The sequence below is a fragment of the Pogoniulus pusillus genome, chromosome 4 (assembly GCF_015220805.1).
Source record: "Pogoniulus pusillus isolate bPogPus1 chromosome 4, bPogPus1.pri, whole genome shotgun sequence".
In the NCBI taxonomy this organism is placed as follows: Eukaryota; Metazoa; Chordata; class Aves; order Piciformes; family Lybiidae; genus Pogoniulus; species Pogoniulus pusillus.
Window position 1 is genome coordinate 22,587,330 of NC_087267.1, and position 22,873 is coordinate 22,610,202.

Below are 22,873 nucleotides of genomic sequence, written 5' to 3' on the forward strand. Positions count from 1 at the left end.
CAGGCTCAGCTTTTTCCTGTCTGTGCGCTCCTCCAAAGTAGAATTCATTAAGAATAAAGTCAGGAGACTCTCACCCCCCCAAAACAAACAAAAAACACCAAAACCAAACTGCAGTCCAGAAGCCTTTACTGAACAAAATTTCCCTGTCTCTTTCCTCAGCAGGAAAACAACCCCAGGAAGATGGAGGGGAAAAAAAGAGTAGCACAGGAAGAATGGAAACAAATAAGAAAGAGTGCTTCAGTCACAAATATTATTTTCACCTCTTTTTTCTTCTTTGTCTCTTACATCACAGAGTTTGAAATTGTAAAATTTTCCCCATTCTCTTGTTATTGTCTTTGTTTCCCCTCAAAAAAGCAGCATCAGTCATGGAGTTTTTCTTTAAGATCTAGAGGGAAAAAACTCCAGGTACATAAGAAAAAAATGTGATCTCACCTTGAAAAGATTGAAAGGATTTTGTGTTCAGTGGTTTACACTTCAAAAAATCAGACATGCCTGCAAGATTGTTCGGGGGTGAGGATCTCACCAATCTAGCACCAGGCAGTTTTGTTTCCAAAAGAAAAGGCTGAAACTGGAAATCCAAATAGGAAGTTCTCTTTCCCTTTCCTCTCTTCTCACTCAAGAAGTTCTGCCTCTGGAAAGCTCAGAAATAATCAGCAGTGAGAACCCACCCAGCTCACAGCAGAAGAGGTCTGGCAGAGGACAGAACTTTGCCATCTCTTGTACTGCCCTTGAAGTTCCCATTCATAAAAGCAGGTAAAGGTAAAAATGGAGCTCTAGGATAATCAGACTCAGGCAGCCACTCAGAAAAGAAAACAAATTCCATTCCCATTCATGCCACAGTTTTGCTCTTGGAAGTCTTTCCTTATCCCCCCCATCTTCAAAATTAATCAGCTGGCCTTTCAGTTACCAACAACAGCCTCTCCCTCTTCGCTACTGCTCTCTGCTTCCTCTCTTTCAGCAAGCAATGTCTCTGGTTGGTGGTTCTGGTATGAATTTTGCTCTGCTGATGTCACCTCCTCTCGTTTTCCAGCATGTGGCATGCATTCCTGTGTCATTCCTTTGGGAACTTGAAAATAAAGAGATGACGGCAGGCAAGGTGCCTGAGTATAGGAAATGTGCTCTGAGAAGTGGTGTCCTGCTGTGCTAGCAAATGGCACCTGTGAGCATGGCTGGTTGGAGAAGGGAGCCTCCTGCATGTAGAAATCATTCCAGGGGACAGCTTGATGGGCAGGGATGTCTGCTGAGGGAAAAGCAAAGACAAAACAGAATAAGGGAGAAAAAAAAGTCAGGAAAGTAAGGGCTGAAAGCATGGAGATACAAAAATGTGTCTGTTATGCATGTTCAGCACCAATACATCTGGGCCAAAGAAAATGGCAGAGGTTGGAAGGGACCTCTAGAGATCATCTTGTCCAGCCTCCCTGCTAATGCAGGTTCAGCTAGACCAGGTTGCACAATATACCTAGCTAGTGAGGTATGGGATGTCATTTGGTGTCCCCCTTGTTTTCTTGTTGGCCAGCAGGTGAACAAAAGGGCCTTCAAGGTAAGCCTGATGCAGAAATCCGAGTGGCTGGAGTGCAGATCCTGTGTCTCATCTTAGGGCCCCAGAAAGAAACTGTGAAATTCGAATGGGCTAGAAGAAACAGACATGGGAAACAAAAGCATCCAGGACAGCTGGAGAAGATAGTTACTCTTGGTCTTTGAACAGCCCTTGTCTTTTGACTGCAAGAGTGGGAGAAATTTCCTCCTGTTTCTCTTCATAGCCTCAGCCTACCTGTTCTGACTGACAGACAGCCACAGCTGCGGGGTTTGGCTCTCTGCATTGCTTTTGTGATCCCCTGGCAGATCTTCCAGCATGCTGCTATTGGTCAGTGCACTCCAGGCAGCAATAGTCCTTTCCCTCTGCTCACTGACCCTCCAGGTCAAGTGCGTGCTTAGCAATTCATTGCCTTAATGGAGACTCAAAGATAGCAAACATCATACACCTGCAGAGGTTTATTTTGGTGATCATACTGCAGTGTATTGAACCAAAACGCACTTGCTGGGAGGAAGGACTTGGGAAGTTCATAGCAATATTACAGTCTAAAAAAGCATGTTGGCACTTCAGCACAGATCCTGAGGGTAGGGAATATTAGACACATCCCCCTCCTCTGCTCCTGTATGCTGAGTTGGCTCTGCAAAGTATATAATGCATGCTTCAGAGAATCAAAGAATCCTAGAATGGTTTGGGCTGGAAGGGACCGCCAAAGCTCATCAAGTCCAACTTACCTGCAGTCAGCAGGGACATCCTCCACCAGAGCTGCTTATTCACAGTTTGGGCCAGCCTCACCTTGAACAGCTCCAGGAATGAGGCCTCGATTCCCTCTCTGGGCAACCTGTTGCAGTGTTCCAGCACCCTCATGCTCAAGAACCCGTTTCTCACATCCAATTTCAATTTGCTCTGCTCTCATTTCAAACCACTGCCCTCATCCTGTCACTGCAGGTCTTTGCAAACAGTCCCTTGCTTTCTTGCAGCCCCCTTCAGCTACTGGCAGGCTGCTCTTAGGTCTGCCTGGAGCCTTCTCTTTTCCAGGCTGAACAACTACAGCTCCTTCAAGCCTGTTCTTGTAGCAGAGCTGCTTCAGTCCCCTGAGCATCTTTGTGGCCCTCCTCTGGACCTACTCCAATCAGGTCCCTGTCCTTCCTGTGTTGAGGGCTCCAGAGCTGGACACGTCTTCACTTGCATTTACAGAAGGAACAGTCTAGGATGCAGAAACGGTTTTTAATCAATATCTGCAAGTCAGATGAACTGTTCACTTACTTTCATACTGGGGCAAGTATTATGGAGGTGTCTACACTGACAGACTAGTCTGCACTTCTGGAACTCCAGGCCCTGGTCATCCACACTGCAGAAGGCATAGGATCTACCCATTCCTAGAGAAGAAGGGCCATGAACTGCTGATGTGCTCTGGACAGAAGGATGAACATTGACTCTGCCTCTGTTCCTTCAACAATCCTTCATCAGCCCAAACAAGGCTTGGACCTTCACACATCCCTTTATGCTCTCACGCCCCAAGGCATTCACCACACCATCAAAAAAATGTCGCCTGAGAGACAGCCCTCTCATTGAAGTGCCAAAAGCAAACTGCAGAAAGCACAGAAAATAACAACCACAACTCACAAACAGAAAGGAGAACCAGGCCAAGAGCTACTGCTGAGCTTCTCATGGACAACGTTAGCCATCAACAACGTGAATGTGAGCCAGCTTGCAACCGTCAACCTGGGAGTCAGAATGCTCTCCTTGGAACAAAAATGCTACAAAACCAGGAGCAGCATCTGCAGTCTGAAATCTCTTTAAGGTCTAAAAGGAAAGATCTATTTTGGGAGGTTTTTTTTTTGGCTGCGAGTTTAAGAAACCTGACAGTCGAAACATATCAGCTGCAACAGTTTATATTTTGGTTGCACTTGGGCTTGAACAATTTCAAGACATAAATCCCTCATGCAAAACAAGGAGGCCAAGGTTGCCATTGTCACCCAGTACTTGTCAGAATACTATGATGAAGTGCTTTTATCTGTGCTGTTGCAAAGCCAGGTCAGAGGAAGGAAAGAAAAGCAGCAGTATCCTCATTCTGTTGGCCACTCTCTCCCTTTGCACTGCTATAAGATAGTATCATAGAATGGGTTGGGTTGGAAGCGACTTCCTAAAATCATCTAAGTCCAAACTCCCTGCAGTCAGCAGGGACATCCTTCAACAGAGCAGGTTGCTCACAGCCTTGGCCAGCCTCACCTTGAAGATCTTCAGGGATGGGGCCTCAGCTACCTCCCTGGGCAATCTGTTGCAGTGTTCCAGCACCCTCATGCTAAAGAACTTGCTCCTCACATACAATCCAAATCTGCTCTTCTCTCATTTCAAACCATTGCACTCATCCTGTCATTGCAGTTACTATTTAGTTCTTTGAGTAGGCTTTCTGGGTGTTTCAAATGATGTCTGCAGAAGCCCATCAGAGTTAGAAGCCTGGTTTTCTTGCTGTCTCCAAATAGTGCCTTTGTTGTGGCACCTTTTCCACTTCACACCCTTGACCCTCAGCCCACACATACCAGAGGCATTTTAGCTTACACAAGAGCATGCTCCTGAGTCTATTCCAGAGGCCAAACCATTGCAGTACTTGACACATACAAAGCTTGTCCAGAGAGGTGACTGAGACTCCATCCTTGGAGATAATCAAGCTCAGGCTCAACAGGGCTCCGAGCAACCTGATCTAATGGTGGCTGTTGCTGCTGACCACTAGGGTTGGGCTAGATGGCCTTTGGCGGTCCTTTACAACCCAAGCATTCTTTGAGATGCTTTCTCTGACAACCATTATATACAGGTTTTCATTCCAATTAACAAGTCACTCACCACTTTAAAAAAGGCACGCAAGACAAATAAGGAAGACTTGGGCAGCACATACACACTTGGGCATGTATGTGCACAGTCCTCCTTCGTGTTGCAGGCTTCAGTAAAGCCACTGACTACAAGGGCTTGTAGTGAAAGGATGAGAGGGAATGGATTGAAGCTTGAGGAGGGCAGATTGAGACTGGAGATTAGGAAGAAATTCTTGACAGTGAAGGTGGGGAGACACTGGAACAGGCTGCACAGGGAGGTTGTAGATGCCACCTCCCTGGAGGTGTTCCAGGGCAGGCTGGATGAGGCCTTGAGCTATCTGGGCTAGTGAATGCCATCCATGCTCACAGCAGTGGGATTTGAACTAGATGATCCTAAAGGTCCCTTCCAACCTAAATCACCCTCTGAATCAACAGATGCTGACTTTTCCAGGGCGTTGTTCAGTTACTCTAAGTCAGTGGGATGTAAAATCAATTCAGGATTGTACCTGAGTTCCCACATGGCTGCTGTAGCAGGAGCTCTCCTGCAGTGTAAGCTTGTGCATAGTCTTGTGTGGCTGCCGCTGCCCCGTAGCTTACAGCTCCACTGCTCTCAGGGAAGTTGAGAAAAGCTGTATGAGACTCACTGGATACTGCAGGAGAGAGCTGGATACTGGAGAGCGCATTGCTGGGCACGTGGCTTGGCAGAGGGTGGACCCGAGAGAGCTGGTGCTGCTGAGAATACTGGGGCAGCTGGAAATTTCCACTCTGGCTGCTGTACTGACAGTAGGAGCTTTCTAAGTTGTCTACTGACTCCAGCTGCTCAGGGTAAGTGCAGCTGGTTGGGGAACTCAAGCTGCAGAAAGCAAAGAGAGAGGCAACTCAAGAGACGAAAGTTGGGTCAACAGCTACAGCAACCTGTACAACAGATAACTGTTCCATCTTCCCCTTGACAGCTGCTCCAACCCTGACCTGACTCCATCTCACTCTCCCAAATGTCAGCACGAAACCCATTTGAGCCAAGTGCCTTCACAAGAGGATGCTTTGAGCAGAGATTACCTTTCCTTCAGTTCTTCTCACACATCACTGCTTAAAAAAATGGAAAGATTCCTTTTCAGTGTGCTTCTGGACTGCACTTTAACATGAGAGGCCACAAATCTGAAAGGACTGACTGAAGAATCTCTTTTCTGACAGCAACTGCCCTGTCCTGCTGTGCACTTGACACACTTTGAGCCATGCTGCATTTTGAAGACATTCTCACTCCACATACCAGCCTCTCACTTATGCTTCCACCTATTTCACTAAATCACAAAAAGGCTCAGGTTGGAAGAGACCTCAGAATTAATCTACTCCAGTCTCACCACCATGGGCAGGGACACCTCTCAACTAGGCTCAGCTGTTCAAGGATGCATCCAACCTGGCCTTCAACACCCCCAGGGAGGGGGCAGCCACAACCTCCCTAGGAAGCTTATTTCAGAGTGTCACCACCCTCCTACTGAAGAACTTCTTCCGAAGATCCAGTCCAACCCTGCTCTCCCTCAGCATCAAACCATTCACCCTTGACCTGTCTCTAGACACCTTCAGGAAAGCCTTCCTGGAGGATCCCTTCAGGTACTGGAAGGCACCTCTAAGGTCTTCTCTTCTCTAGGCAGATCAACCCCAGCTCCCTCAGCCTACCCTCGTAGCAGAGGTGCTCCAGCCCTTGGATCATCTTTGTGGCCCTCCTCTGAACTCACTTTCTTTGTTCCATGTGCCACCTCCACCCTCCCAAGGCTTCTCCCACCAGGGTTCAGTTTTTCCACCTCTCTCAAATCTCAACTCTTCATACCCTTGATTTTGGATGCTATAACTGAAGGCCTCCCTGGCGTCGTTTTCCTGCCTAGACAGGCTGCACTCACTGCTGGGAGTGTCCAGCATCAAGGGAACAATGTGACTGTGTGGGTTGAAGGCCAAGCTGAGGGGCAGGCTGGCTCTGCGGATGGGTGGAGGACTGGGAAGGTTGGGGCAGCATTCCATTCTGCTAGAGCTGAAGCTGCACTCAGCTAAAGCCTTGGTCTGAACTGCTTCACAGGATGCCACCATGTCTGCCACCAAGGAGTCTGTGGATGAAAAAGAGAGAAGCTGTCATGTTATGCTGTCATAGTGAAAATGTCTTTCCCTCTGCTGGCTCCCTGTCAAAGAGCGGCAAGAAAGAAGAAGCGAGATGCCAGGGAGACTGTGGAGGTTAACTGGTGGAAAGAAAAGCAAACAAGCAGAAGCACTGCTGCTGGGAAACAAAAAGGAGTAGTAGGAAGCTCTCCAGAATGAACAGGGGATATTTACTGGTTAGGTAAAAGTACCTTCACCAGCTCAGTCTCTGCATACTGGATTGATTTAGCTCTCAAGGAGGCAGACAAATGAAGCAAAGTACATCCTGGAAAAAAGCCAGGAGTGATTCTCCCCTCCCCAGCCATCTTCCATCTTCACTGTTCTGTGTGTGCTGCAGAGAATTATCCTGCTGAAAAATTTAATTGTAGTTTGAAAGAAAACAAAAACTGTGCCTGTGGAGACCTGCTGGCTAGGTCACTTTTTTTTCCTCCTGGTTTGGCCTCTTGATGAGTCATGGCAAGAGAGAAATAAAAAGAAAAGCAGAGGAGTCAGCTAAAAGGCCTTGGGAAAAAGAAGCTGGGAGATGGAAAAGGAAACCAACATCATCTGGTTACTAGAATCTTGTTTGTTGATCGGTTCCCTCAGTGCTGGACAAGGAGAGAGGAAATGCTTCCTACAGCACAGCCTCTATGGAAAGAGGAAAAGATAGCAATTGGAAAGGTCAGAACCACGTATGCTGGTGCACAGATATTCAAGAAGCTTGCATATTATCCCAGAGAACAAGGTGCTCTTTTGGTACAGCAAATTATATCTCTCTTGAGAAGTGTGCATGGCACAACTAGCAACATATCTGTCAAGTTTAGCTAGGTTGAGCCAGCACAAAGGATGGAGCAGATGGGATAAAACATCACTGCTCAAGGAAAGTTGGTCTAGTCCCACATACTTGAGAGCATCCAGGGAAAGTTTACATCTGGGCGCCACCCATGCAGGTACACAGAGGAACATGAAATGTCCTCCACCAGGTGTGAATCAAAGGATTAAACATCAAACCTAAACATAAAGCTGTCACAGCAAATGCAGAGCAATCCTTAGAGGATTTGGGAACGCACGCCCACAGAGCTGACAAAGAGATTCCAGTTCAGCACCTTGCAGTACCATTTCTCACATTCCCCAGTCTGCTGTGTAATTTGTGTCTATTTTATTGCATCTTCCCACAACCATTTATTGTCAACTCACTGCAGCCCTGAAGAGGGAATGGTGACGTTTCAAAGGAAACTTGGAGAGCCCTGGTTTAGGGCTCAGGTAGAAAACTAGAACAAGATCTAGAATGGCATCTCTAAAACATTCACATGCCCAAGCAGTTCCAGGTGGTTTACTATTCCTGTTTGAATGGACTATTTCTCCTCACTTTTTCCTTCTGGAGAAGAAAAGGCTCCAGGCAGACCTAAGAGCAGCCTGCTAGTAGCTGAATGGGACTGCAAAAAGGCTGCAGAGGGACTGTTTGCAAAGGCCTGCAGTGACAGGATGAAGGCAGTGGTTTGAAATGAGTGAAAAGCAGGTTTAGATTGGATGTGAGGAACAAGTTCTTTAGCACGAGGGTGCTGGAACACTCCAACAGGTTGCCCATGAAGGGAGTTGAGGCCTGTCCCTGGAGCTGTTCAAGATGAGGCTGGCCAAGGCTGTGAGCAAGCAGCTCTAGTGGAAGATGTCCCTGCAGACTAGATGACCTTTGGAAGTCCCTTCCAACACAAACCATTCTATGAGATTGAGTAAACAACCTCATAAATGAATGTTTTAAGTCACTGAATCACACATATATATACACCTGTAAGAAAGCTTGGACAAGGAAAACTTCAAATAACTGCCAGTGTCACTCCATGAACTCAAAGCAAGCTGTTTAGCAGAACCATAGAATGTTAGGGGTTAGAAGGGACCTGGAAAGATGATTCAGTCCAACCCCCCTGCCAGAGCAGGATCACCTACATTAGGTCACACAGGAATGCATCCAGGTGGATTTGGAAGGTCTCCAGAGAAGATAAAAGTAGTTAAAAAAAAACAAAACACGCAAACAAAAAACCCCAAATCTAGTATTAAAGTAAGCTCAAGCTTGAGTTTTTTGAGACACTTATGGCAGAAGTGTAGTTAGTATCAAAATCAAAAGCCATTAAGTTCCAGCAAGATAGAGAGCATCTCAGATGAAACTTACTAGTGTTTTAAAACCATCCCATTTGCAGATCTGCACAAAACAGTGGGGAGAAAGCAAATGCTACCACAAGCAAACACAACCCCCATACCAGTCACAACCAGTGGCTAGAACAAGGAAGGGCAGCACTGAACACCCTTGGAAGGTGGCTGGTAATAGTTTGTATCTTTCTCAAGCAGCTGAGTCATTTGTCTATCCTGAGAGTGCCTCAACACAGAGCTTCCAAGAAAAGCCTGTAAACAGCTTAGTCCACAGTGGCTGGGGCCAATGGCACCAACTGACATAAGTCACAGATTATTGTGCTGAAAACTACCAGGAGATGATTGCACAAGGGGCCACTTCTATTAAGCAGCTGGGTTTGCCTTGTAAGTTGATTAATTTTGTATTCACATAATGGTTTGTGTTTGAAGGGACCTCCAAAGGTCAGTCAGTCCACCCACATCAAGCCTCACCTTGAGGATCTTCAGGAATGGAGCCTCAACTACTTCCCTGGGCAACCTGTTGCAGTATTCCAGCACCCTCACGCTAAAGACTTGTTCCTCACACCCAATCTAAATCTGCTCTTCTCTCATTTCAAACCATTGCCCTCATCCTGTCCCTGAAGCCCTTTGCAGCCTTCTTGCAACCCCCTTCAACTACTAGCAGGCTGCTCTTAGGTCTGCCTGGAGCCTTCTCTTCTCCAGGCTAAGCAACCCCAGCTCCCTCAGCCTGTCCTCACAGCAGAGCTACTCTAGCCCCCTGATCATTTTTTTTTCCCCTCTTTCATTTTGCTCTGTTATTCTGGGTTTTATCTCATTTTCTGGTAGATTCTCATCAAGAAACTAGATAGGCCCTGGATGGCTGTATTTATTGACAAGGGTTTTTCCTGAACCAAGAGGCTGAACGAACTCAAATGTCACATTTTTTTCCATTTTATCCCTTCACTCTTAAAAGGAAGTCTGCCTACATGATGCTAGATAACAGAAAGGGCAAGTTTTGTTCTCCATTTTTAAGACTTCCACCTTCATCAAACCTGATTAAATTTGAGGGGCAGCGTGAGTTGCATAAACAAAGACTGTGTGGCTCATCAGATTGCCTGGGGAGGTGGCTGGGGCCCAAAACGCTAGAGACATTCAAGGCGAGGCTTGACAGAGCTCTGGGCAACTGCAGGATGTTCGTTCTGCCTGCAAAGGGAGTTGGACTGGATGACTTCTGGAGGTCCCTTCCAACACAGCCCATTCTATGATTCTGTCACACACACCATGTTCCTCCCTTCCTCAGGAAGACAGCTTAAAAACCAGTCACCAGCCCCCACACTTCACATACACTAGCAGAGCATGTCCCTTTTTCTGCCAAGTGACTTAGAAAAGGGCACTTTTTTGTCCTTTCCTCTTTCCCCAAAGAGATCTGTATCAGGAAAGCATTTACCAGCCTGAGATGACACAAACAAATTCCATTAGTCCTTACCCAGAATGGTTTAAAAAGCATAAGAGGACGCTTGTTCCCTTCACACATCCTTAACACTGAAGATCTTAGGCAAGCACAGGGTACTTGTGTTGCAGATAAAAGCTAGATGTAAACACAGTAAATGCAGTAGTACATTGCAATGCCAGCTACAGCACTTCACAGCTTGCATTGGGCTGGAAGAGACTCTGCAAGGTCACCTTTGTCCAACCCTCCTGCACTCAGCAAGGACGCCTCCAACTGGATCAGGCTGCCCGGAGTCACAGCAAGTCTCGTCTTGAATGTCTCCAGGGTTGGGACCTCAATCACATCCCTGGGCAGCCTGTTCCAGTATTTCACCACTCTCACCATACAGAACTTCCTCTTGATGTCCAACCAGTAAATGCAGTAGGTGGCATCAGCAGGAAGTATTAAGGACTCCAGAAGTAAAAATCCAGGTATCTGTATCACTTATCTTGACACACACTCAAGTCCGCCCTCAAGGACCTTCACTTGCCACTTTTTCTTTCCTTACACATTGCACACAAAACTCAGACAGGACATTGCTTTCCCATTGGGAAGACTGATTTGTTTTCCACATGGAGTATTGCATCCCTGTGTGTAGATTCCCCATAAAGAAATGGCTCAGCACAGACAGATGACAGGATCCTCATCCCGAATGAATCTATTTGTCTATTAGACCTATTCTCTCCACTACAGATCATGTCTGCAAGTGTAGTTCAGGAAGCAGGAGAGCTCTGAAGACAAGTGTAGGAGATGAGATGTGCTTGGTTTTCCTAAATTGAATTATTTTATAAAATCTATGGGAACAGGCTGAGATAGTTGAGGCAGTTCAGCTCCTTTAGGCTCTAGGGAGATCTTAGAGCAGCTTTCCAGTACATGAAGTGAGTTACATGAAAGCTGGGAAGGGACTTATTACAAGGGCCTGTAGTGATAGGATGAGAGGGAATGGACTGAAGCTTGAGGAGAGCAGACCGAGTCTGGAGATTAGTAAAGAATTCTTTCCAGTGAGGGTGGGGAGACCCTGGAACAGGTTGCCCAGGAAAGTTGTGGATGCCCTCTCCCTGGAAGTGTTCAAAGCCAGGTTGGATGATGCCCTGAGCAACCTGGGCTAGTGGGATGTGTCCCAGCCTGTGGCAGAGGTGTTGGAACTTTAAGGTCCCTTCCAACCTAAACCATCCAGAGAATCTTAACTCTTTATCTAGTTAACCACAAGGCTCAGTCTGCACCATTTCATCATTTTAGAAAGCAGTGAATTATCCAAACTCTTGGACCATATTTACTCTGCTGCAAAAAAATGGAAAACTGGAACCAAAATTACATCAATCTTGGTTAAATGACTCAAAGGATTAACTAAAACAGTCCTTGACAGGCAAAGTTAAAGGACAGAAGTGCTAAATCACCAAGAAAGTACTTCAATTAAGTACTTTTAGTGTAGAAATCTATTTCTTAGTGCTCCAAGATTATTGATACAATCCTATAGCTGCTTTCTGCAGTGCCAAAACACTTAAAGGTATCAGCACTAGTGAAAAAAAGAACAAGACTAATGACTCCCAGACTTTAAAAAAAATGACTTGCACAGAACTGCCCTTCATAAAAATAACCTTTTCTATTTGGAATACAATGAGGGTGGGAAAAATAATAGCACGGAATTCAAAATTAATTATTACCCTGGGAAGCAGGAAAAGACACAGAACAGCGCCACCTGTTAACACATCTTCAGCTTAGGGTATCTGTCCCTAAGGAAGTGGTGAAGCCCCTCATCATTTAGGATATACGTTCAAGTTGGGCCAACTTGGGAAAGTAAAATTCTATCTAGGAAATCGCTTTAGGGAACATTCCTGACTCTAGAGAACCCTCTGATCCTTCAACACGCGAATACACAATCCAATAAATCCTCCCGCTGGGTTGCAATGGACCTTTTAAAGGCTGAACGCAGCTTAGGTAGAAAGCAAGGACAACAGCACACCCCAGTGAGCTTCAGCAACACTGCAACAGAACTCGGCTGTCCACACCCTCCACGTCTTGCACACAGTGGCAAACTACACATGCTGGAGAAGTCAAGGAACTTCCTTTGGAGATTTAAAGGTTTGGAGTAACTGAGGGAGGCTCTACAACCCAAACAGTTGATCCAGTGCACCTGGTCTCCTACAGTTTACTTGACTACAGGTTGCAGCCAGAATGTTGCAGTCTATGGGATGTGCATGTCTGCCACAAGGAGCATAACCACAGGATATCTCTGGTTGGAAGAGACCAAGACCATCCAGTCCAACTTCCCATCCATCACTGAGGGGTCAATACTAAACCATGTCCCTAAGCAGCAGGTTCACAAGAACACACAACCTGAAACAGCCTCAGGGATGGTGACTCCATCACTGCCCTGGGCAGACCATTCCAATATTTGAGAACCCTTTCAGTGAAGAAATATTTCCTAATACCCAGGATGAACCTCTCCTGGCACAGATTGGAATCATTACCTTTAGTCCTGTTGGTTGTCACCAAAAAGAAGCTGCCCCCTCCTTGCTCCAACCTCCCTTCAAGCAGCTGTAGAGAGCAATGAGGTTTCCCCACAGCCTCCTCTTCTCCAGATTGAACACTTCCAGCTCCTTTAGATGCTCCTCACAGCATCACACAACACTTGAAGTGCAGCCTCACCAGTCTCGGGCACAAGGCGATGATCACCTCCTGTCCCTGCTAGCCACAGGGTTTCTAATCCAAGCCAGGATACCACTGGCTTTCTTGGCCACCTGGGCACACTACTGGCTAATGCTCAGTCAACTGTAAACAAATACACCCAGCCATACATCCCCAGGTCTGTAGCCTACCTTAGGGTTGATGTGGCCCAAATGCAAGACCTGGCACTTAGCCTTGTTGAACTTCATGCAATTAGCCTTGGCCCATGGGTCTAACCTGTTCAGATCCTGCTATAAATACTTCCTACTCTCTAGCAGATGGACAAAGCAACCCAGCTTGGTATGATCTGCAAAATCCCAAGGGTGCACTCAATCACTTCATCTAGATCATTGATAAAGGTAGTAAAGAGGACAGACCCCAGCACTGCATTAGCACAGAGGTACCACCATGCTAGTAGATACTCCAGTAGCTGAGAGTTGTCAATCTTGGTGTCACTTCTTTACTGATGTCATAGAGCAGTCACACAACCTTCCCTAATGTGTTTGGGAACCTACCAGCACCACTGGACAATGCTGCAGATATGCAAAATACTTGTGCTGATAGAGGCTCTCACCTGAGGAAGAGGCAAGTGGTGCAGGATGTCCACTGAGCTGGCTGGAGTAGCTCCCAGGGCAAGTGTCTGCACTCAGCATGGCAGACCCATCATGAGCAATGCCAGGCAGTGGAGGTTCCCTGGGGATATATAAAGGATATGAGCAGGGACCAGAGAACAACACAAGGCATTATAACAAAGCACACACTCTGTCTAGGCAAACCCTAGATCGTTAGCAGGTGGAAAATGAAAGTGCTGGGTGGCTTAAGAGTGCAGGGAGAAACAGTGCAAGAGCTGCTGCTTCACCAGCCCTGGGATGCTAGGAAAGGACATGCAGCAGGGACAGGGTGGTGAAATCAGGGAGGTGGTCTCCAGTTTTTCACTCACTTTTTCTCTTTTCATTCAGTTTTCTTCACAGGAAGGCTCTCACTCCAGATTATCACAAGTGCCTTCCCTCAGCAGACTAATTTTTATCCACCCTGTGCGTTGAAAGACCTTCTAACCTGTTCCATACTCTCTGCCCCCGAGTAAACGTCCCCTGCTCACCTAGCAAAGGTTCTAGATTGTATTTCTGTAAAAAAAGCCTTTGTGAGGTGGATCTAAGCAAACATTATCTCCATTACCAAGTGAAAAAAAACCTACATCTAAATGGAAAGAAGTGGTGGGAGAAGGACAGGGATAAAAGAACCCAAGTGCATACAAAGCACCCAGTCAACACAGTCACAGAAACTGAAAATGAAGAGGTGATTCCACAGACCTTTTCTGACTCATGCCCTACTCTCTACATGACCCCAGTAGAGAGTGCAACAGTTTGATTTCAGAAGTGCTGCAGGTCAAGCAAAAGTACTCTTAGGAGGGTCCATCAGGAATAAATAGGTGATGAAGGTCCAACCTCATAGCTTAAATATAAAGGGGAAGTGGCATGCATTAGGTATCTGTTATGGAGAACTGAGAGCCCTCACCCATAACCATCTGTCCCAAAAGGCATGGACATAACTGATGATGTTGGACATTTGCTACTGTTGTTGTTCCTCATCTTCCACTTCTCTACTTTTCGCCACTTTGCTCTGCGATTCTGGAACCAGATCTGGTAAAGGAAAAGAGGGGGTAATGACTGTTTCCACACATCACTAAGCCAAGAACCTGCAGGGTAGGTTGGAAGGGACCTCCACAGGTCATCTAGTCCAACCTAAACCATTCTAGGAAACATTTCTTCCAAAATAAAGCAATGTCAAGAAACATTTCTTCCAGAGAACCTGCAAGATTCATTGCATCTGGAAAGAGAAGAGCAGAAATACACCTCCAAACACCAGCTTCCTTCGTTGTCCATGATCTCTTCAGCCTCAACCCTGAACACAGGAAGGATATGAACCTGATGGAGCAGGGCCACAAAAATGATCAGGGGTCTACTACAAGGACAGGCTGAGGGAGTTAGGGTTGTCTGCTTCAGGCAGACCTAAAAGCATCCTGGCAGTAGGTGAAGGGAGTTGCAAGAAGGCTGCAGAGAGACTGTTTGCAAAGGCCTGCAGGGACAACATGAGAGCAATGGTTTGAAATGAGAGCAGAGGAGATTTAGATTGGATGGGAGGAACAATTTCTTTAGCATGAGGGTGCTGGAACGCTCCAACAGGTTGCCCAGGAAGGGAGTTGAGGCCCCATCCCAGGAGATATTCAAGGTGAGGCTGGTTAAGGCTCTGGGCAACCTGATCTAGCGGAGGATGTCCTGCTGAGTGCAAGGGGGTTGGAATGGATGAGCTTTGGAGGTTCCTTCCAACCCAAACCATTCTATGAAACAGGAATAGATGGAGTCAACAACCAGAGACTCCACTGTCATTTGAGTGTGGTAGGTGGTTGTGCACTGTCTATGCCTTTTAGGTCTCTTCCTTCTCTTGATACTTGAGGCAGGTGCAGTCTCTGTGCCATCACTCGTGACCTCCTTTTCCTTTCCTACCCAAGCTCCCACACCAGTCCCAGGCCCCATGCAGAGGCAGCAGGCAGCACCTTCACCCACCCCAACCTTACCATGATCCGCTGTGGAGTTACACCAACCACAGCAGCTATCTCTCTCCTCTTCTCATTGTCAGGGTAGTGGTCCTCTTGGAACATCTTCTCCAGCTCTTTCAACTGCTCTGGAAAGGACCCATTGTTCAGAGAGAGGTGGGAAGTATGTGACTATGAAAACAGACCCCCCCCCCCAAAAGAACCACCAACAAAAAAAAAAAAAAGAAGAGAGAGGAAAACCAAAATAAAATGCTTGGGGGTTTTTTGTACTTTGAAATACACCAACAGCATAAAATACAAATTTTAAGAAACTAATGAATAAAAATAACAAAAATCTTCTTCCACAATAAGCCAAAGAAAATCAGTAATGATAATTTCAATGATATGCAACTTAGCAACCTTTGCCTGAAGAAACTTTTACCTGTCTCTCTGTGCAGAATGCATTGCAATACCAGCTGCAGCACTTCACAGATCATATTGGGTTGGAAGCGACTCTCCAAGGTCACCTTTGTCCAACCCTCCCACAGTCAGTAAGGACACCTCCAACTAGATCAGTCTGTCCACAGCCACAGCAAGACTCATCTTGAATGTCCCCAGGGATGGGGCCTCAATCACATCCCTGGGCAACCTTTTCAAGTATTTCACCACTCTCACAGTGCAGAACTTCCTCCTGATCTCCAACCTTAATCTCCCCTGCCCCAGTTTCAAACCACTGCCCCTCACCCTATCACCACAGTCCATTCTAGGCAGTCCCACCCCAGCCTTCCTGCAGCACCACCAGGCTGTGCTTTCTCCATGGTGAAGGCAACACCAGCACCACTCTCTGCTAGCAAGTCCCCCAGGGCTATCTACCTGCAGTGTACAAGGTCCGTGTCTTCTTCCTGACCCGTGGCAAAATTTCTGGATTCTCAAGTAACAATTTTTTCCCCTTGGTCCGATAGTGGCTACTTCCAGCTTTCAGGACTGAAGACACCTTGTAGGGTTGCTGAGTTGCAGTGTTGGCTGAAGCACATCTGAACAACTGGCAAGCAGCTGGGCCACACACATCCTTCTTGTAGAGGTCTCCAGGAACCCCACCAGATGCCTTCTCAGTGCACATTCCACTTCTGCTGTGGCTGATCCCGTCTTCTCTTACCAAGGTATCTTCACCTTCTTCCTTTGCGGTTGTGCTTTGACTTGCAGACAGCGCACTGCTGCCTGTACCACAACTACTGGCAGCATCAGCATCTCCCACACAGGCCCTGGTGTTCAGTGATGTATCCTTATGGCACTCACACCCTACAAGGGAAAAGAGAAAACAAACATCCCCCACCCCCAGCACACTACATGCACATTGTCCAAACCAGACATGCCTGGAAAGTTATAGGATAAGGAAAATACATGATGGTGAAGCCCAGCAGTGAAAAGGACTAGACAGCTCAAAGTAAGAGAGTGACAGCAGGGCAGAGAGCTGCTAGAAAAACAGAGAGATGGAGATACTCAAATATCAGAGATGAAAAAAGCCTCATTTTGAGAGTGAAGATACCTGCTAAAATAATTCCAGACATAAAGGATAAAGGGAAGATTGAGTATTACAACTAGAGAGGTGGAAAAGGGCACCGTGGATCAAAAAGGTCTCTAAAATAAGAGGCGGAACCAAAATCAATGACTTAAAGACACCAAGTTTCACCTTATTAAAATGGGCAAAAGAAAACACAAGCAAAACTCTGGTCTTCTGTGTCAGCAGGGATTGCTTGACAAATGATTATTTGGTAAAAAGCCACCAAAATGGCATTATGACTTATAAAGGCTTCTGTTCCTATCCTACTCAAGCTGACCAAGTGAAGAAAAACCCCAACAATTAATTGTACAAACTTCTAGTAACTGTCTTCTAATAACTGGACCTGCACTTGGGAACAACAGATTCACAAGCTAGGTAATGAAACAGGTGGTTAAGAAGCAAAAACAGGTGAAGAGGTCTCACTAAGTTTAACAAACAGCACAAAGTGCATCCCACTAAGAGATTGAATGGAAGATAACAGGTTGGAAGAAGAGAAATAATCGAAGTAGGCAACATTCTACTTCCTCAGCTCAGATGTACATTTGCAAAACAAGAACCTCCCCAGATTGTCTCAGAATGCCCTGATCTGTGCAATTTCTGCTACTTAGAAAAAAGGAAAAAAGTTATTAATACTCAAGAACAGAAAGTACAGTAATAAAGCCAAACCCATTTATCTGTCTTTGTCTTGAAAGAGGGAGGTTTGAGTAGTCTGTTGGCAGCAGAACTGTGGGAGTGAGTTCAGAGGAAGGCCACAAAGATGATCAGAGGGCAAGACAACCTCACCTATGGGGACAGGATGGTAGACCTGGGGCTGTTCATCCTGGAAAAAAGACGACTCCAGGGGGACCTTAGAACAGCCTTCCAGCGCCTGAAGGCGACTGCAAGCAAGCTACGAAGGGACTCTTGGCAAGGGCTTGTAGTGATAGGATGAGAAGGAATGGATTGAAGCTTAGGGATGACAGATTGAGACTGGAAATTAAGATGAAATTCTTTACAGTGAGGGTGAATAGACACTGGAACAGAATGCCCAGTGGATGCCCTCTTCCTGGAAGTGTTTGAGGTCAGGTTGGATGAGGCCTTGAGCACCCTGGTCTAGTGGGAGGTGTCCCTGCCCACGGCACAGGGGGTGGAACTGGATGAGCTTGGAAGTCCCTTCCACCCTAAACCATTCCACGATTCTAGGAGCTGAGTGAAGCAGAGGTTCTGTATGTTCTATAGATCTCCTTTCTCCACCAACCTCACTGCCTCTGAGCTTGTCCTGCTTGCTGTATGAAAAAGTATTTCCAAGTGGTACCCATTAGGTCACTCCTCTTCTGCCTTAAACCAGGAGTAGCATTTCCAGCACACTGCTTTGATCCGAGGAGGCCTTTTACTGATTTTTACCTCTGTGCAAAATCCTGCAGCTGCTTCCACCACAAAGCAGATTTTAAATTCTTCTGCATGTGCTCTGTAACTGCAGCAGAGAGACAGGCTGACCCCTGGGAGCTTTACAGCATAGAATGCTCTGGGTTGGAAGACATCTCCAGAGGTCATCCAATCCACCCTCCCTGCACTCAGCAGGGACATCCTCCACTAGATCAGGTTGCCAAGAGCCTTGTTCCAGGTGAGGCTGGACCTCTCCTTGGATAGGTCCTCAGCTACCCCCCTTGGCAACCTGTCGCATTGTTCCAGCACTGTCATGCTAAAGAACTTGTTCCTCACATCTACACCAACCAATCCTACAAGGAAAGCAAACTGCTGTCTCTATGCCTAAATCACACAGCCAAGGCTTAAAAGCTACTTGAGATTACCAAAGCCAAGGGTTGAGATGAAAATAAAGGCAGAAGAAAGGCAGACCATTGTAATAACAACTCAGGAGTTCCTTACCCAGCCTTTCCTCCCATCATTCCCACAACAGGAGATCAGACCTTGCTTTGCTTTACCCTGCTCTCAGATAAACTTAACCTTAAAGACAAAGGATTTTAACTGACTGTGAGCTGCTGGAAGGGCACAAATTAGGAGCAAAGTCCCTCTCATAACCTCCTTGTTCACCACTCTTGGAACAAGGCGACCCTCACACAACACCAGCATGGGTTTAAAGGCTGATTTTAGGACTCTGTCCACAGCAATCTGAACACACACACACACGAAGAAATAGCAGCTTCACAGCTCTGTTCCTGCGAGCTCAGACGAGGAGGCAGCATACTGGACCACGGGCACAGGTGGCAAGGGCCAGCAGCCTGGAAACTCAAGAGACAGCAGTAACCCCTTAGTGTGACTGCCGTAAAGGGAAGAGCATCTGCCCCCAAGCCTCACACCGGCTTGCCAGGGGACCCTTGGGCCTCACAGACACAGGCCCGAGCAGCACCCATTGCCCCCAGCACCCTTGAGGCCTCGCACGCTAAAGGGCAGCTTCCCCCCGGGGCGAGGGCGCTGCGGAGCTGCCTGCCCGACCAGCTGCCGACCCTCGCCACGGCAGCCCCGCAGCAGGGACAGTAGCGCGGAGAAGGCGCCGGAGCCCTTAGCCTCCCCGGGGCTGCTCATTAGGCTCCTTACCGGGTGCCTCCCTGACGCCCGCACCTGAGCGCCCCGGCCCCGCAGCCCGCTCCTTACCTAGCCCTTCGGGAGCCTGCTCCTCCTCCGCGCCCACCCCGTCCATGCTGGCTCGGCCGCGGCACCCCGGCCCGGCCCGGTTAAAGCCCCTCCCGGCGGCGAGCCCCGCGCCGGACGCGTCCTGCTCATCAGGGCCACCTGTGCCGCCAGCGGCCTCGGGCCAGAGGCTCCCTCACCAGCTTACCTCAGCCGCCCGGGCAAGGGGCAGGCGCAGGCTCAGGCTCCCCCGGCCGCGGGGAGTGCCGCTGCCCAGACGCGCCCGCAGGTAACGGAGCAGCAGCCCCGCTTTGCCTCGGCTGCCTGCTGGGACGGCTGCGGCTTCTCGTCGGACGTCCTCCTTCTGCTCCGTCGGGCGGCAGAGCCTGGGACAGCCATCAGCTGCTGCGGGCTGCCGTGCGGGAAGGCTACGAAGGTGATCGCGGGGCTGGAGAGCCTCCCCTGTGCGGACAGAGCTGGGGCGCTTCAGCCTCGGGAAGCCTCCGGGGAGACCTTAGAGCAGCCTTCCGCTGCTTGAAGGGGGTCACAGGAGAGCTGGGGAGGGACACTGGAGAAAGGCTTGTAGTGACAGAACGAGAGGCAATGGATGGACGTTTGAGGAGGACAGATTGAGACTGGAGATTAGGAAGAAATTCTTGCCTGTGAGGGTGGGGAGATGCTGGAGCGGTACCCAGGGAGGTTATGGATTGTCCCCTCCCTGGAGGTGTTCAAGGCCAGGCTGGATGAGACCTTGAGCAACCTGCTCTAGTGGGTGATCTTCCTGCCTACAGCAGGGGAGCAGGAGGAGCTTTAAGGTCCCTTGCACCCTAAACCATTCTATGAAGGTGTCTCCTTTCCTTTGCAGAGGAGGCTGGAGAGCTGCTCTCTGAGGGGAAGAAACCTGGACCCCATGTGGATCCAGGGTACAGAAGCCTTTCTCCTGCCTCTCTAGACACCTGAAGGGCCATGCTCCTGTGAGGAGCAGGCTTAAATGCCTCCAAGAGACTGCCTCTTGATGTAACGTGAACCTCATCATCCTTCTCTGTGGGCTGGCACCCACAAAGGCAGGTCCAGGTTTTGGTACCTTCCTGATTTTCCACAAAGGTGCAAGAAATAAACGTCACTTGCTGACTTTCATGCTCTGTCACTTTGCATCCTTTCAACGCAGAACCCCTCTTAGGAAAAGAAAGACTCCCAGCAGAGTGGCACCAGGCAGGTTGTGAACTCATGCTATCAAGAGTGGAACCTGCCCTGATAACATTTTGACATGAAATTCACATGTAAGGTGTCCACAGGAGGTGAAGGGCAGAAGGAAACCCAACACAGCTCTTCTGTCTTCCTTCTTCTCACAGGCAGTTGATGGAGGTACCTGGGATGCAATGATTCCAGAAAGCAAACCCTCTGCTCCTGCATCCTCTGTCCACAGCTTTCCTTAAGCACCAGGTGAAGTGCAGCCAGCTATGGGTAGAACTTGTGTGTCTGCAAACAGCACAGGCAGTGCTTGCTGGAAAGATGTGATTTGCTTCACTGTCCTCTGCTGGACCGGGGCATAACATCCTTCCCCTCAGCTTAATTACTGGCTCAGGAACAGCTCCTTGCTGGTAGGGCACCATTCTGTGCATTTCTGCTTTCTCTGTTCCAAGGTTTGCTGTAGCAGTGAAGGTCCTGCTCCTGCAGGTGCTTTCACCTGATAGTAATTTCATTGTGTTAAACAAGTGTAAGCTGGAACAGCTGTGCCAGTCATTTGGAGACTGTTGTTAGTGTAACAATGCACCTGGAGCAGCCACCAAATGCAGGTGGAATGGTCTTGATGCTGACCAACAGCACTCAGCTCTTAGAGGGGCTGTGACCTCCTCAATAGCAGATAAAAGCACAAGGATAAAAATCATAGATTCATAGAATGGTTTGTGTTGGACAGGACCCTGAAGATAACCAGTTTCAACCCCCTGCCATGGGCAGGGACACTTTCCACCAGACCAGGTTGCTCAAGGCTTCTTTTCTCTATCCTGGTGGAGACTTTGGTGATTGTGATTACTTCTGTGTTGCATAAATTCATGCCAGCCTGTCACAAGCTTGTAATTTGGAGCTCTGAACGTTTCTGGATCTTCTTGTGGTGTAGAACCCTTTTTAAGGTACTTATTGGGGTGATCACATCCTGGTCACCAAATTGGACTGGAGGGGTGGAGCAGGGATAAGGAATTGGCTGGATGGCTGTGCTCAGAGAGTTGCTATCAATGGCTCAATGTCCAAATGAAGTCCGGGGATGGTTGCTGTTCCTCAGGGGTTGGTACTGGGACCAGTGCTGTTTAACATTGATGCCACTAGGGTAAGAGGGACATGGAGCTGCTGGAGCAGGTCCAGAGGAAGCAGTGGACTAGAGCACCTCCCCTATAGGGACAGGATGGGAGAGTTGGGGCTGTTCAGCCTAGAGAAGAGAAGGCTCTGGAGAGACCTTAGAGCATCCTTCCAGTACCTGAAGAGAGTCTGCAGGAAAGCTGGGAAAGGACTTTTGATAGGCTCCATCAGGTCCATGTTCTTCCTGTGTTGAGGGCTCCAGAGCTGGACACAGCACTGCAGCTGAGGTCTCACCAGAGCAGACTGGCAGAATCCCCTCTCTCTATCTCTGGCCACACTGCTTTTGATTCAGCCCAGGCTGCCACTGGCCTTCTGGGCTGCAAGCTCACACTGCTGGCTCCTGTCCAGCTTCTCACCCACCAGCACGCCCAAAGTCCTTTTCTGCAGGGCTGCTGTCAGTCTCCTCATCCCCCAGCCTATGTTGATATCTAGGATTGCCCTGACCCAGCTTTCTGCTGTGTTGTGCCTGGTGAAGTTTTGGTGGTGCAAATAATCAGCCTGGTGTGACAGTCCAGTTTGGTTGGTGCTTGAGGCATGACTTTGGCTGCACAGGACAGACTTCACCTCTTGACAGAGAACAGCAGCATTTTGCCATTGGATTTATGACTGCCTATATTGTGCCGCACATATTTTCAGTCTTCTCCTGCTACTAAGATGTTCCAGCTTTCTCCTATCTTCTGTCCTGCAGGGCTCTGACAGCTGTTGCTAACAGCAGTAAGAAAGCTCTGGCTGTGAGAGAGGTGGGAGCGCATGTTTGCCAAAAAAAATTGCAGGCCCTGTCTACAAGGAAGGACAACTTGTCGAGTTGCTGTGTATTTGTCCTCCTGCCCTGAATACCCCAAAATTCCTCTCACTCCGTGGTTTGAATGGGAGAGGAAAGGCACCGAAAACCTGTTTTCCCCCCTGCTCTGCAGGCTTGAAAGGGGGGGAGCAAAGGGCCCTTCTGGCACAGGGGGTGACCTGTGCAGATGTGCGCACTGAAATCAGGCTGGTGATTGGCTGTGGTCTTCGTTCCTAGAAATGGTAACTTGACACTTTGTCTAGCAAGGTATAAAATAGGAGGTGCTTCTCGCCTTGGGGTTCTCCCTCACCTTGATAGTTCCTGCAGAGA

The 22,873-nt window shown here is 48.1% G+C and overlaps 1 protein-coding gene and 1 long non-coding RNA gene across 2 annotated transcripts; one reads left to right on the forward strand and one right to left on the reverse strand.

The window, feature by feature from the left end:
* Positions 1-510: 510 nt before the first annotated feature.
* NOBOX (NOBOX oogenesis homeobox) lies at positions 511-19,597 on the reverse strand. The gene is made up of 8 exons (XM_064142362.1): positions 19,432-19,597; positions 16,152-16,577; positions 15,321-15,427; positions 14,261-14,385; positions 13,320-13,438; positions 6,167-6,437; positions 4,848-5,194; positions 511-1,240 (listed from the first exon to the last, which is right to left on the reverse strand). The coding sequence occupies exons 1-8, from the start codon at positions 19,475-19,477 to the stop codon at positions 900-902; spliced, it is 1,782 nt and encodes a 593-aa protein (XP_063998432.1). The 5' UTR covers positions 19,478-19,597; the 3' UTR covers positions 511-899.
* A 144-nt stretch (positions 19,598-19,741) lies between these two features.
* LOC135174810 (uncharacterized) lies at positions 19,742-20,544 on the forward strand. The gene is made up of 2 exons (XR_010302095.1): positions 19,742-19,843; positions 20,273-20,544. It is a non-coding gene; the product is annotated as an uncharacterized LOC135174810 (long non-coding RNA).
* The last annotated feature ends 2,329 nt before the right edge of the window (positions 20,545-22,873 follow it).

Bases quoted from the DNA above. Each gene is read 5' to 3' on its own strand.
- NOBOX (XM_064142362.1), bottom strand. From the start codon at position 19,477: ATGGACGGGGTGGGCGCGGAGGAGGAGCAGGCTCCCGAAGGGCTAG. The intron at 13,439-14,260 runs GTGAGGGCTCTC...ATATATCCCCAG, and splicing joins TTTGGGACAGATGGTTATGG to GGAACCTCCACTGCCTGGCA. The intron at 5,195-6,166 runs GTATGAAGAGTT...TGCTTTCTGCAG, and splicing joins TATAGCATCCAAAATCAAGG to CTTGAGTTCCCCAACCAGCT.